This window comes from Budorcas taxicolor, chromosome 3 (genome assembly GCF_023091745.1).
Source record: "Budorcas taxicolor isolate Tak-1 chromosome 3, Takin1.1, whole genome shotgun sequence".
In the NCBI taxonomy this organism is placed as follows: Eukaryota; Metazoa; Chordata; class Mammalia; order Artiodactyla; family Bovidae; genus Budorcas; species Budorcas taxicolor.
In genome coordinates, this window is record NC_068912.1 from 59,412,887 (window position 1) to 59,426,876 (window position 13,990).

At 37.5% G+C, this 13,990-nt stretch overlaps 1 protein-coding gene across 1 annotated transcript in view; it reads right to left on the reverse strand.

Annotated features, from left to right (window-relative positions):
* SPATA1 (spermatogenesis associated 1) overlaps positions 1–10,998 on the reverse strand; it is a 54,940-nt gene extending 43,942 nt beyond the window's left edge. The window contains 3 exon segments of the mRNA XM_052638002.1: positions 455–572; positions 3,488–3,594; positions 10,963–10,998. Coding sequence (XP_052493962.1) covers positions 455–572; positions 3,488–3,594; positions 10,963–10,998 — 261 coding nt within the window.
* Between the last annotated feature and the right edge of the window lie 2,992 nt (positions 10,999–13,990).

A 13,990-nucleotide genomic window follows, 5' to 3' on the forward strand; every position in this document is an offset into this window, starting at 1 on the left:
CTGCCACTGAAGCTACAAATAGGAGTGTTCAATTGAGAATAGCTGATTCCTGCCCCATCAAATACAGTATATTGGAGTCATTCCACATCAAACAAGGCTAGTTGTGGCCTAACAAATGAGAATCCATTTTTTCCCCCACAAATGCTCATTTATAAAGCTTCTAATGCTATTAAATTTTAAAATATATGATCACATTTAAAATTTGTCTTTCTTTTCTCCCCAGGGAAATTTACACACCACCACCCCCCCCCCCCCATATTTTAGTGCACAGTAATATACCAGAAAGGCCCATCTTTTCTTGATGACCTGTGTGCTAAATGATATTTCCATTTTGTTATGATTGAAATTATATATTGCATAGTATATTAAGGAGTTGAGTTGATAAGCATTTAAGAAAGAAAATTTGTTAAGGTATGCTTTTCTTTAATCAAAAGGAAAAATTAATAAAACTTACTACAGCTAGATTATTTCCAATGCATTTGAGAAATAAAAATTTCTCTGCAACAGCTTCTTCACCAAGGAACTCACTGAGATGCTCCCTCAGGTCTTGTAAAGTTAGGTGAGGAGATACTCTGAAATATCATGACATTGCCTTATAATGTAAAATAAAATAGGTTTCAGCTATAATAAAGATTCAATAGCTTTAGTCTTTTATCTCAAGTCTAAATACTAATTTAATAGATCATATACAACTTAATATATTGTGTTTCTACATTGCTTGGAACTTTGTAGGCTTGAAGGCTGTAAATTTTTTTTACAAAATGGTTAAAAGTCACTTAATCAATAAAATCATTAAAATTTTAAATTATCCAAATGTACAGTTTATAAAAGTTCTTTCTGTACTAAAAAAGACTTATTTTCTTTTCTCATCTACCTTCAATTTTACTTTTCTCATCTACCTTCAGTTTTTTTATTAAAATAAAACCATGCAATGATATTTATATAATATTATATGTATCTTAAAGAAGGATTTAGCCACAGATATTTATTTTGGAAATTTGACAGTGTTAGCTAGTGCTTAAGACTTTCTTTGATGATCGAATGTCATCAGACTATACATCTTTGCTTATTGGGGTCTTTGTTGCTATACAGGGCTTTTTTCTAGTTGTGACGAGTACGAGCTACTCTGTAGTTGTGGTGCTTGGGCTTTTCATTGTGGTGGCTTCTCTTCTTAAGGGGCATGGGTTCTAGGGTTGCCCTGGCTCTACTAGTTGCAGTTCCCAGCCACTAGAGCACAGGCTTAGTTGCTCTACGGCATATGGGATCTTCCCAGACCAGGGATCAAACCCATGTCTCCTGCAATAGTAGGCGGATTCTTTACCATTGAGCCACCAAGGAAGCCCAATTTAATAGATCATATATAGCTTAATCAGAGAAGGCAATGGCACCCCACTCCAGTACTCTTGCCTGGAAAATCCCATGGATGGAGGAGCCTGGTAGGCTGCAGTCCATGGGGTCGCTAAGAGTCGGGCACGACTGAGCGACTTCACTTTCACTTTTCACTTTCATGCATTGGAGAAGGAAATGGCAACCCACTCCAGTGTTCTTGCCTGGAGAATCCCAGGGACGGGGGAGCCTGGTGGGCTGCCGTCTATGGGGTCGCACAGAGTCGGACACGACTAAAGTGACTTAGCAGTAGCATATAGCTTAATATATTGTGTTTCTACATTGCTTGGAACTTTGTAAGCTTGAAGGCTGTAAATATTTTTTTTACAAAATGGTTAAAAGTCACTTAATCAATAAAATCATTAAAATTTTAAATTATCCAAATGTACAGTTTATAAAAGTCTTTTCTGTACTAAAAAAGACTTATTTTCTTTTCTCATCTACCTTCAATTTCACTTTTCTCATCTACCTTCAGTTTTTTTATTAAAATAAAACCATGCAATGATATTTATATAATATTATATGTATCTTAAAGAAGGATTTAGCCACAGATATTTATTTTGGAAATTTGACAGTGTTAGCTAGTGCTTAAGACTTTCTTTGATAATCAAATGTCATCAGACTATACATCTTTGCTTATTGGGAACACTTCATTCCTCAACATCTAAAATTTAAAGCTCTTGTTCTGAGTCCTTATTTTTCTAGACTTTTAGGGGAATATTATATAATTAACTTATTCAATTAACAAATATATATTGAGCTCCTCTTTGTGTCAGATATTGTTGTAGGGTTGAGAATAAGGCAATCAACAAAACAAATATTTTTGCCCTTATAGACCTTACAATCTAATGGTGGAAGTGAAAAATTAACAAAATAAGTAAGAAAAAATTTAATTCGTAAGACACTGCTAAGTACTATTTGTTGCTGTTTAGTTGCTCAGTCCTATCTAATTCTTTGTGACAGCATGGACTATAGTCTGCCAGGCTCCTCTGTCCATGGGATTCTCCAGGCAAGAACACTAGAGTGGGTTGCCATTTATTTCTCCAGGGAATCTTTCCAATGCAGGGATCGAACCCATGTCTCTTGCATTGGCAGGCAGATTCCTTATTGCTGAGCTACCAGGGAAGCCCAGTACCATGGAGAAACATAAAGCAGGCAAGGATGAGTATGCTGATGAGAGAAAATATAAACAAAAAAGTAATACTGGAGAAAAGACATGAATGAAGGAGATAAGATAGCATATGTAAAGGCACAAAGAGCATTTTAGACAAAAGAAACAGCAAGTACAAGAGTTCTGAGGTAGGGCTATGTCTAATGTGTTCCAGAACACAAAGGAAGTTCATGTGCTTGAAAAAAATGATGGGGAAGATTAGGAAGACTGAGGTGTCCTCGAGAGAAATAACAGGCAATTAGAACACATAGTATCATGTGTGTTTCTGTGAAGGTGAAATAATATATATGTTATGTGCGTGCTCAGTCGCTTCAATCGTATCCAACTCTTTACATCCCAGTTGACAACGGCCCATCAGGCTCTTCTGTCCATGCGATTCTCCAGGCATGAATACTGGAGTGGGTTGCCCGGCTTTCCTCCAGGGGATCTTCCCGACTGAGGAATCAAATCCGTGTGCCTCACGTCTCCTGCATTGGCAGGCGAGTTCTTTACCTCTAGCGCCACCTGGGAAGCCCATATATATATTATATGTATATATATATATTGTGTTTCTATTTTTAAATAGTTCAGTGAAGAAGTCATTGTAGATATACTGGTTTAGCCACTATTCACAGCTCTTCAGTAGGTTTCTAATTTCAGGTAAATACGGTCTTAATTCTCTTTGTGTATAGCCTGGTTACTACACAGGTTAGTTATACTCTGTTTTCTAGGTGGCAGTGCTATGGTTAAGTGACATCTGTTCCTATGGCACTTTTTAACAGTTACATAGTACTATTTATTGACAGTATTCATCAAGACAGGGACTGGATCCATCACATGAACAAGATATTTTTCACTTACAATTTTTGAATTTCCACAAAGCATTTTTCTCTGCAGAAAAAAAAAGATTGCTTTTTCAGACACATTGTAATGTGACTACAAAATACTTGCCTTATAAATCCAGCTGAAATGAATTTGTTAACAACTTCTATTGAAATGGTATTTAACTTATAATTCCATGATCCTTCAGGGACATAAAAAACATGAAGTTCCATCAACTGAATAAATTAAGAATAAAGTCAGTTAAAATCATTTTTAAGTGAGAAAAATCAATTAATATCCTCTACAATTTGAGTTTAATAAACATCATTGAAATAAACAAGGTATATATGTATCCTTCTGAACAAACACATACTAAAAAACAAAACGAAGAGCCTGAAATCGCTAAGTTGGCTACTAGGCACTGGAGCACATTTTCCCTTGGAAACCATGTCCTAGATGTGGTGCTAGATTTCCTTAACATATATATGACACACAAAACATTTGTGGCTTGCAGTAAGGACACTAGATTGCCAAGATCAGATTTCCTATTACCAACCATTGCCCCTTTCCCTGACCTCTACCTACAGTTTAATTTGTGTGATTTTATGGAATCCTTATTCTTTATATATATATGTATATATATATATATATATCTATATATATCTCCCTAACACAGCTGTGATGATTGCTAGTTCTAACCTGCTGAAGTCGGAATACAGGGGTTTGGGGAATATTTTTGTTTACCAGAATTTGAGGAAGAACCTATTCCTGACTAGTGATGGAAAAGGAATTGTTGTTTCCACATAGGGCAGGTCTGTAAGCTTAGATGGTTTGTGTTTATATGTTGTCTGTGCTTATATGTACTATCATCTTTTCTATTGTTTTATGACCTCAATTAGAATTCATCCACTGAGAAGAATATTTAGATTTCTACAAAACAGTTATAGCAAATAAAGACTTTTACTTCAATGAAAGTTTGCTACTCATCCATATTAAAAGTCAAAAGCATTTAAATGATTATACACTACAGTATAGTGAAAAGTGAAGTCGCTCAGTTGTGCCTGACTCTGCGATCCCATGGACAGTAGCCTGCACCAAGCTCCTCTGTCCATGAGATTTTCAAGGCAAGAGTACTGGAGTGGGTTGCCATTTCCTTCTCCAGGGAATCTTCCCAACCCAGGGATCGAACCCAGGTCTCTCACATTGTAGACAGACACTTTAACGTTTGAACCACCAGGGAAGTCTGTATCTGAAAAAATGTTTTTTAAATTTGAAGTAAATACGACCTCACATTAATATTAGTAATTCTTATAGGAAATGAAAATGGCTGTTGAATGAGTAATTTGCTCAAGTTGTTTTTATAGACCAAGCAGGCTGCTGCTGCTGCTAAGTTGCTTCAGTTGTGTCCGACTCTGTGCAACCCCATAGATGGCAGCCCACCAGGCTCCGCCGTCCCTGGGATTCTCCAGGCAAGAACACTGGAGTGGGTTGCCATTTCCTTCTCCAATGCATGAAAGTGAAAAGTGAAAGTGAAGTCGCTCAGTCGTGTCCGACCCTCAGCGACCCCATGGACTGCAGCCTACCAGGCTCCTCCGTCTATGGGATTTTCCAGGCAAGAGTACTGGAGTGGGGTGCCATTGCCTTCTCCGATAGACCAAGCATATTATCTGTATATTTTGATGTCAGAATATTAACTAACAGTTTAAGATGTCTGCATAGATTGAATAGTGAAGTTGCTTATATGCTGTATTTTGAATTTCAGGGCATTTAAAGATTACTCTCAGCAAACGAAGCAACAGACAAAGAATTAATCTCAAAAATATACAAGCAACTCCTGCAGCTCAATTCCAGAAAAATAAAAGACCCAATCAAAAAGTGGGCCAAAGAACTAAAGAGACATTTCTCCAAAGATGACATACAGATGGCGATGAAAAGATGCTCAACATCACTCATTATCAGAGAAATGCAAATCAAAACCACAATGAGGTACCATTTCATGCCAGTCAGAATGGCTGCAATCCAAAAGTCTACAAGCAATAAATGATGGAGAGGGTGTGGAGAAAAGGGAACCCTCTTACACTGTTGGTGGGAAGGCAAACTAGTACAGCCACTATGCAGAACAGTGTGGAGATTCCTTAAAAAACTGGAAATAGAACTGCCATATGACCCAGCAATCCCATTGCTGGGTATACGCACTGAAGAAACCAGAATCGAAAGAGACACATATACCCCAATGTTCATCGCAGCACTGTTTATAATAGCCAGGACATGGAAACAACCTAGATGTCCATCAGCAGATGGATGGATAAGAAAGCTGTGGTACATATACACAATTGAGTATTACTAAGCCATTAAAAAGAATACATTTGAATCAGTTCTAATGAGGTGAATGAAATTGAGCTTATTATACAGAGTGAAGTAAGCCCGAAAGAAAAACACCAATACAGTATACTAACACATATATATGGAATTTAGAAAGATGGTAACAATAACCTTGTATGCAAGACAGCAAAACAGACACAGATGTATTGAACAGTCTTCTGGACTCTGTGGGAGAGGGCGAGGGCAGGATGATATGGGAGAATGGCATTGAAACATGTAAAATATCATATGTGAAACAAATCGCCAGTCCAGGTTTGATGCATGATACAGGGTGCTTGGGGCTGGTACACTGGGATGACCCAGAGGGATGGGATGGAGAGGGAGGTGGGGGGGGTGATTCAGGATGGGGAACACATGTATACTCATGGCAGATTCAAGTTAATATATGGCAAAACCAATACAATATTGTAAAGTAAAATAAATAAATAAATTTTTAAAAATAAATAAATAAATAAAAGATTACTCTCTGGTTATACCATCCTATTAACAGCTAAAAGCTATACTATGTACTAATACTACAATAGTAAATATTAAAGCTATAATAAATATTTATAAAACTTTCAGAAATTTGAAGTAAATATGGCCTTATCATTTATATGAATATATCAATATTTTATAGTAGAAAAATATTTCTTGAACTAAACATTTTACTCCATTTTCATAAACCAAGTAATTACTTCAATATTTTTATACAATTCATGAATTATAATTCAAAGTATTTGTATATACTTTCATTCCATAATTGAATGAGGAGACAACATAAAGAAAAAGTAATTATAATAATAAAACATTTCCTGGCCTTTGAAACATTTTGTAAAGTAAATTAATTTATGGAGAATTTTATTCATTCATTCAACAAACATACCTACTATGTGGAAGTACTGTTCTAGGCACTATGAGTACATAGTGAATAAAACAAAGGTCCATGCCCGCATGTAGCTGATATTCTAATGAGGTATCAGGACAAGAAGGGTGAGGCAAGTGAAGCACTCATCTCAGGTACAAAATTTAGTGGCACCAAAGCCTCAATCATTGAGGTAAATAATATTTAAAGATCTGTTCAATGCAAAAAATTCATGATGAACAAAATATCATAAATTTAAAGATAGAATGGTACTATTATAGCCTGAATAGAAAAAAAAAAAAGCAAACTGCTATATACAGGCTTTTTTAAAAATACATTTCTTAATGGCTAACTTTTTCCAGAACAACATATTTGAAAAAATATTGAAAATTTTGCAAGCCTGTATTAAAACTCAGGACATCACTTTAAGGTTAAACATTCTATTTATATCAAAACTCAACTTTATTGTAATTTTACTTTCCTGGCTTTAATGGAAGTAAACTCATCAATAATATTCTCATTAAAACTATTTAAAAATACATTAAATAGCACAGGAAACTATACTTAATATTATGTAATAACTTCTAAGGGAAAAGAATCTGAAAAAGAATATATATATACACACATGTACAACTGAATTGCTGTGCTGTGGCTTCCCTGATGACTCAGAGGGTAAAGAATCTGCCTGCAATGCGAGAGACCTAGGTTCCATCCCTGGGTTCAGAAGATCCCCTGGAGAGAGGAATGGCTAACCACTCCAGTATTCTGGCCTGGAGAATTCCATGGACTGTATAGTACATGGGGTTGAAAACAGTTGGACACAGCTGAGTGACTTTCACTTTCATACCCAAAACATACCTGTGGAGTGCTCAGTTGCTCAGTCGTGTCCAACTCTTTGGGACCCCATGGACTGTGTGGCCTGTCAGGTTTCTCTGTCCACAAAACTTCTCAGGCAAGAATACTGGAGTGATTTGCCATTTCCTACTCCAGGGTTTCTTCCTGACCCAGGGATCAAACATCCATCTCCTGCACGGTCAGGCAGATTCTTCAACACTGGGCCATCTGGGAAGCCCATCTTAAACTTACACTATATTGTAAATCAACTATGATTAAAAATTTTTTTAATAAATGAAAATAAAAATAACTCTTCTACAATAAATAAATACATAAAGTAAAAATACATTAAAAGATATACAGAGGGATATATATTTTGCCTTTTGCCTCTGGCTCCAAAATGGCTAGGCATAGCATTATTGGATCCTGTTTCTATTTAAAATGTTGATATCCTGTTCATCATTGGTTTTTCCATTAACTTTTCATTTTAGAAATCTTTTATTATTTATTTTAATAACTTAATTTTTTCAGTGCCTCTTTAAGTTTTGCACCAAAGACAACTGACTACTTTGCCTCAGACTAGTCTCAGCCTTGTGAGGGACACAGACAATAAACATTAAATATAAAACACTGGTAAGTGATATAGAAAATTAGAAAGTGAACATCCCTGGTCAAAAATAATTAGTAGAGCAGGGCAAAAAAAAGGGGGGGGGGAGATAAAAGAGGGAGTAATTTTCAGTTTTAAATGGAATAATTCAAATACACATCTAAGAAAACTAACAATTCCTTAATGGCAACTGATATCTAGTCCATATTCAAATTTCCCCTATTGTCCAACTGTCCTTAGAATGTTCTTTCAATCTAGAATCCAATCAAGGATAACATATGCATTTGGTTCTCATATCTTTTTTATTTTAATTGAAGTACAGTTTATTTATAATTTTGTGTTTCAGGTATACAGCAAAGTGATTCAGCTATTTTCTTTCAGATTAAATTCATCTCACATGCTAGCAAAGTAATGCTCAAAGTTCTTCAAGCCAGGCTTCAACAGTACGTGAACTGTGAACTTCCAGATGTTCAAGCTGGATTTAGAAAAGGCAGAGGAACCAGAGATCAAATTGCCAACATCCACTGGATCATCGAAAAAGTAAGAGAATTCCAGAAAAACATCTACTTCTGCTTTATTGACTATGCCAAAGCCTTTGTGTGGATCACAATAAACTGGAAAATTCTGAAAGAGATGGGAATACCAGACCACCTAACCTGCCTCTCGAGAAATCTGTATGCAGGTCAAGAAGCAACAGTTAGAACTGAACATGGAACAACAGACTGGTTCCAAATCGGGAAAGGTGTACAGTCAAGGCTGTATATTGTCACCCTGCTAATTTAACTTATATGCAGAGTACATCATGAGAAATGCTGGGCTTGAAGAAGCACAAACTGAAATCACAAACTGGGAGAAATATCAATAACCTCAGATATACAGATGACACCACTCTATGGCAGCAAGCGAAGAACTAAAGAGCCTCTTGATGAAAGTGAAAGAGGAGAGTGAAAAAGCTGGCTTAAAACTCAACATTCAGAAAACAAAGATCATGGCATCTGGTCCCATCACTTCATGGCAAATAGATGGGGAAACAATGGAAACAGTGGCAGACTCTATTTTGGGGGGCTCCAAAATCACTGCAGATGGTGACAGCAGCCTTGAAATTAAAAGACACTTGCTCCTTGGAAGAAAAGCTACAACCAAACTAGACAGCATATTAAAAAGCAGAGACATTACTTTACCAACAAGGGTCTGTCTAATCAAAGCTGAACTTCAGTGTTGGAGAAGACTCTTCACAGTCCTTTGGACTGCAAGGAGATCCAACCAGTCCATCCTAAGGAAATCAGTCCTGAATATTCATTGGAAGGACTGATGTTGAAGATGAAACTCCAATATTTTGGCCACCTGATGTGAAGAGCTGACTCATTTGAAAAGACTCTGATGCTGGGAAAGATTGAAGGCAGGAGGAGAAGGGGGTGACAGAGGATGAGATGGTTGGATGGCATCACTGACAATGGACATGAGTTTGAGTAAACTCCAGGAGTCGGTGATGGACAGGGAGGCCTGGCACGCTGCAGTCCATGGAGTCGCAAAGAGTCAGACATTACTGAGTGACTGAACTGAACTGAGTGTCCAAGAAGTGAAGTTTGGTAAGGCATTAAGTATGACTCCAAAGTGTTTGGCCTCAGATATTAAACGGATGGATTTGCCATAAACTGAAATGAGTAAGGTCATGGTTAGTACAGGTTTGGGTTGCAGGGAAAAGTATAGTTGTTTCAAACATGTTGAGTTTCTGTTGTCTATTGGTCATCCAAGTGGAGATTTCAAGTAGGCAGCTGACAACATCAGTCTGGAATTTGGGAAAGAGGGTTGGGATGGGGATATAAATTTGTGAATACGTAGCATAATGTTGGTATTTAAAACTACTAGATTGGATAAAGATCACAATGAGTGCAAACAGAGAAGAGAACAAAGAGCTGACCCCTGAAATTTCCCAGTATCAAGAGATCAGGAAGAAGAAAAACACCTAAAAGAGAAGAAGACAGAACAGGGACTTCCTTGGTAGTCTAGTACTAAGACTCTATTCTACCAACGCAGGGGACCCAGGTTCGATCTCTAGTCGGGGAAACAGATCCCATATGCTGCAACTGAAGATCCTGCATGCCTAAAGTACAGATCCCATGTGCTGCAACTAAGACTCGATGCAGCCAAATATATAAATATTTTTTAAAAGAAGACTGAGAATGAATAACAAGGAATTATGTCAAGGAAGAGAGTGATCAATGGTGTCAACTATTGTGCACATACAGATCAAGCGTATGTGAGATAAGAATTAAACAATAGCTTTAGTAATGTAAAGGTGAACAGGGCAGTCGGTTTTGGTGGAGTAGAGGAGTGAAAACTTGTTTGGAGTTAATTTAAAGAAAAAAATGGTAAGAAGGTACTGGAGTTTGAGGAGGTATGAAATAGTTGTCTAAAACAGTGGAACAGAGAATAAGTAGGAGGTAGTCTTGTTGCCTCCTAGCAAAAAGTTCCACTTGAGATTCACACTCATTGAAGTGAGACTAGTCCTTATGCTGGTATATTTTTCTCCAGCCATGTGCCAGTGTCGGTATACATGAGGACCAGATGAAGATTAACCAGGGTTTTTGTTTTATCAAGGAGTACAATGAAATGAGAGGGGGTAATGAGTCAAAATTATGTGCAAGAATGATCAAGAATGCTCCATGATATTTAAGACAGCCAGAGAGGGTATCCTGAGAAGAGAGACAAACAAACAAAAAAAGATTATAAGGTCAATGCACTGGAGATACCAGTATAATTGGGGTCCTTAGAGATACAAGATCTGTAATCAGATAATGGGATACAGAAAATTGGGTTCACAGTGGAGTTAGTATATAATACTTTATATAATCCATATTTTTGCTTTATTAAAACTTTTAAAAACCAATGGTAGGTAGGTGTTTCTTATATTTTAGTACAAAAAGATTCTCTTACCTCTGATGAAGAAGGTCGAGTTGGACTGAGGGACATATTCACCAATGTCTGAATAGGGTAATTATCAGTTGGAATTTTGTAGGGTTTTAAAAAATTTTTTCTTCATTTAATATTTAATAAAGGTTATAACAGATTTTTGGTTTGGCTTGCTTAAGTTATAGCATTCCACTCATTTCTGGCCTTTGATTCATTCAAAAAGCAAAAGGAAAAAAAAAAGGCTTTAAAATAGAGTCTAAATGAAAACTTAGATAAGTATGCAGTCTTATAATAATAATTTAAAATGACATACTACTGATAAGTAGGGCTGGTAAATGCAAAGAAAATCATATATCCCATACAACAAAGTGGTAAATTATTAATATAGTAGACTTGTGACTAGAACTCTTTTTACTAAATAATTCATTTCTCTCGGTCAAAAATTAACGTTAAATATATATAGCTTTTTACATAAAGCAGAAATACACTTTGGAAGTAGAAGGACTAAAACTATAAAAATGGCTGCCGTGAAGAGTCGGACACGACTGAGAGATTTCACTTTCACTTTCATGCATTGAAGAAGGAAATGGCAACCCACTCCAGTGTTTTGCCTGGAGAATCCCAGGGACAGCAGAGCCTGGTGGGCTGCCATCTATGGGGTCACAGAGTCAGACACAACTGATGCAACTTAGCAGCAGTAGCAGCAGCTATTCAGTCACTCAGTCGTGTCTGACTCTTTGCAACCCCATGGACTGCAGCACACCAGGCTTTCATGTCCAACACCAACTCCCAGAGCTTTCTCAAACTCATGTCCATTGAGTCAGTGAATGACATGTAACCATCTCATCCTCTGTCATCCCCTTCTCCTCCTGCCTTCAATCTTTCCCAGTGTCAGGGTCTCTTCTAATGAGTCAGTTCTTTGCATCAGGTGGCCAAAGTACTGGAGCTTCAGCTTCAGCAACAGTCCTTCCAATGAATGTTAGGATTGATTTCCTTGAGGATTGACTGGTTTGATCTCCTTTCAGTCCAAGGGACTCTGAAAAGTCTTCTCTAACACCAAAGATTAAAAGCATCAATTCTTTGGTCCTCAGCTTTCTTCATGGTCCAACTCTCACATCCATACATGACTGCTGGAAAAAACAAAGCTTTGACTATATGGACCTTTGTTGGCAAAGCAATGTCTCTGCTTTTTAATATGCTGTCTAGGTTTGTCATAGCTTTTCTTCCAAGGAGCAAGTGTCTTTTAATTTCATGGCTGCAGTCACTATCTGCAATGATTTTGGAGGCCCCCAGAATAAAGTCTGTCACTGTTTCCATTGTTTCCCCATCTATTTGCCATAAAGTGATGGGACTGAATGCCATGATCTCAGTTTGTTTGTTTGGTTTTTTTCCTAAGCCAGATTTTTCACCCTCCTCTTTCACTTTCATCAATAGGCTATTTAGTTCCTCTTCACTTTCTGCCATAAGGGTGGTGACACTTGCATATCTGAGGTTATTAATATTTCTCTGGGCAATCTTGATTCCAGCTTTTGCTTCATCAAGCCCAGCATTTCGAAAGATGTACTCTGCATACAGGGGCTTCCCTTGTGGCTCAGCTAGTAAAGAATCCACCTGCAGTGCGGGAGACCTGGGTGTGTGATCCCTGGGTTGGGAAGATTCCCTGGAGAAGGAAAAGGCTACCCATTCCAGTATTTTGGCCTGGAGAATTCCATGAACTGCATACTCCTTGGGGTCACAAAGAGTCGGACACAACTGAGCAACTTTCACTTTCACTCTGCATATAAGTTAAATAAGCAGGGTAGCAATATACAGCCTTGACGTATTCCTTTCCCTATTTGGAACCAGTCTGTTGTTCCATGTATGGTTCTAACTGTTGCTTCTTGACCTGCATACAAATTTCTCAGGAGGCAGGTAAGGTGGTCTGGTATTGTCATCTCTTTAAGAATTTTCCACACTTTGTTGTGACCCACACAGTCAAAGGCTTTGGTGTAGTCAATAAAGCATAAGTAGAAGTTTTTCTGGAACTCTCTTGCTTTTTCAATGATCCAAAGGATGTTGGCAATTTGCTCTCTGGTTCCTCTGCCTTTTCCAAAACCAGCTTGAACATCTGGAATGTCACAGTTCACGTACTGTTGAAGCTTAGCTTGGAGCATTTAGCATTTTGAGCATGACTTTGCTAGTGTGTGAGATGAGTGCAACTGTGTGGTAGTTTGAACATTCTTTGGCATTGCCTTTCTTTGAGATTGGAATGAAAACTGACCATTTCCAGTCCTGTGGCCATTGCTGAATTTTCCAAATTTGCTGGCATATTGAGTGCAGCAGTTTCACAGTATCATCTTTTAGGATTTGAAATAACTCGGCTGGAATTCTATCACCTCCACTAACTTTGTAGTGATGCTTCCTAAGGTCCACTTAACATCACATTCCAGGATGCCTGGCTCTCGGTGAGTGATCACACCATCGTGGTTATCTGGGTCATTAAGATCTTTTTTGTATGGTCCTTCTGTGTATTGTTGTCACCTTTTCTTAGTATCTTCTGCTTCTGTTAGGTCCATACCATTTATAGGTGTATGAGGCTTGCCCTGTGGCTCAGCAATAAAGAATCCACCTGCAATGCAGGAGACACAGGTTCAATCTCTGGGTTGGGAATATCCCCTAATGAAGGAAATGGCAACCCAGTACTCCAGTATTCTTGCCTGGGAAATCGGATGGACAGAGGAGCCTGGCGGGTTAGTCTATAGGATTGCAAAAGAGTGGGTCACAACTTAGTGACTAAACTCTCTCTCTCTATATATATTTATATATACACACACACACGTGGCAATTTATCAGTTAAGAATTAATGGTAATAATCTATAATAAATACAGCACATGGGTATTCATTAACTAGTATGCCAACTGGGAGACTAGAACTTTCATTTTTAGTAGATGCATTAAAAATTTGATATTTTAATTCAGAACTAATTTTTGATTAATTGAACTCAAGACAGAGCAATCAAGACCTGCTTTACTATAAATATTATCCTAAGGTAAACTGTCCTACTATAATATC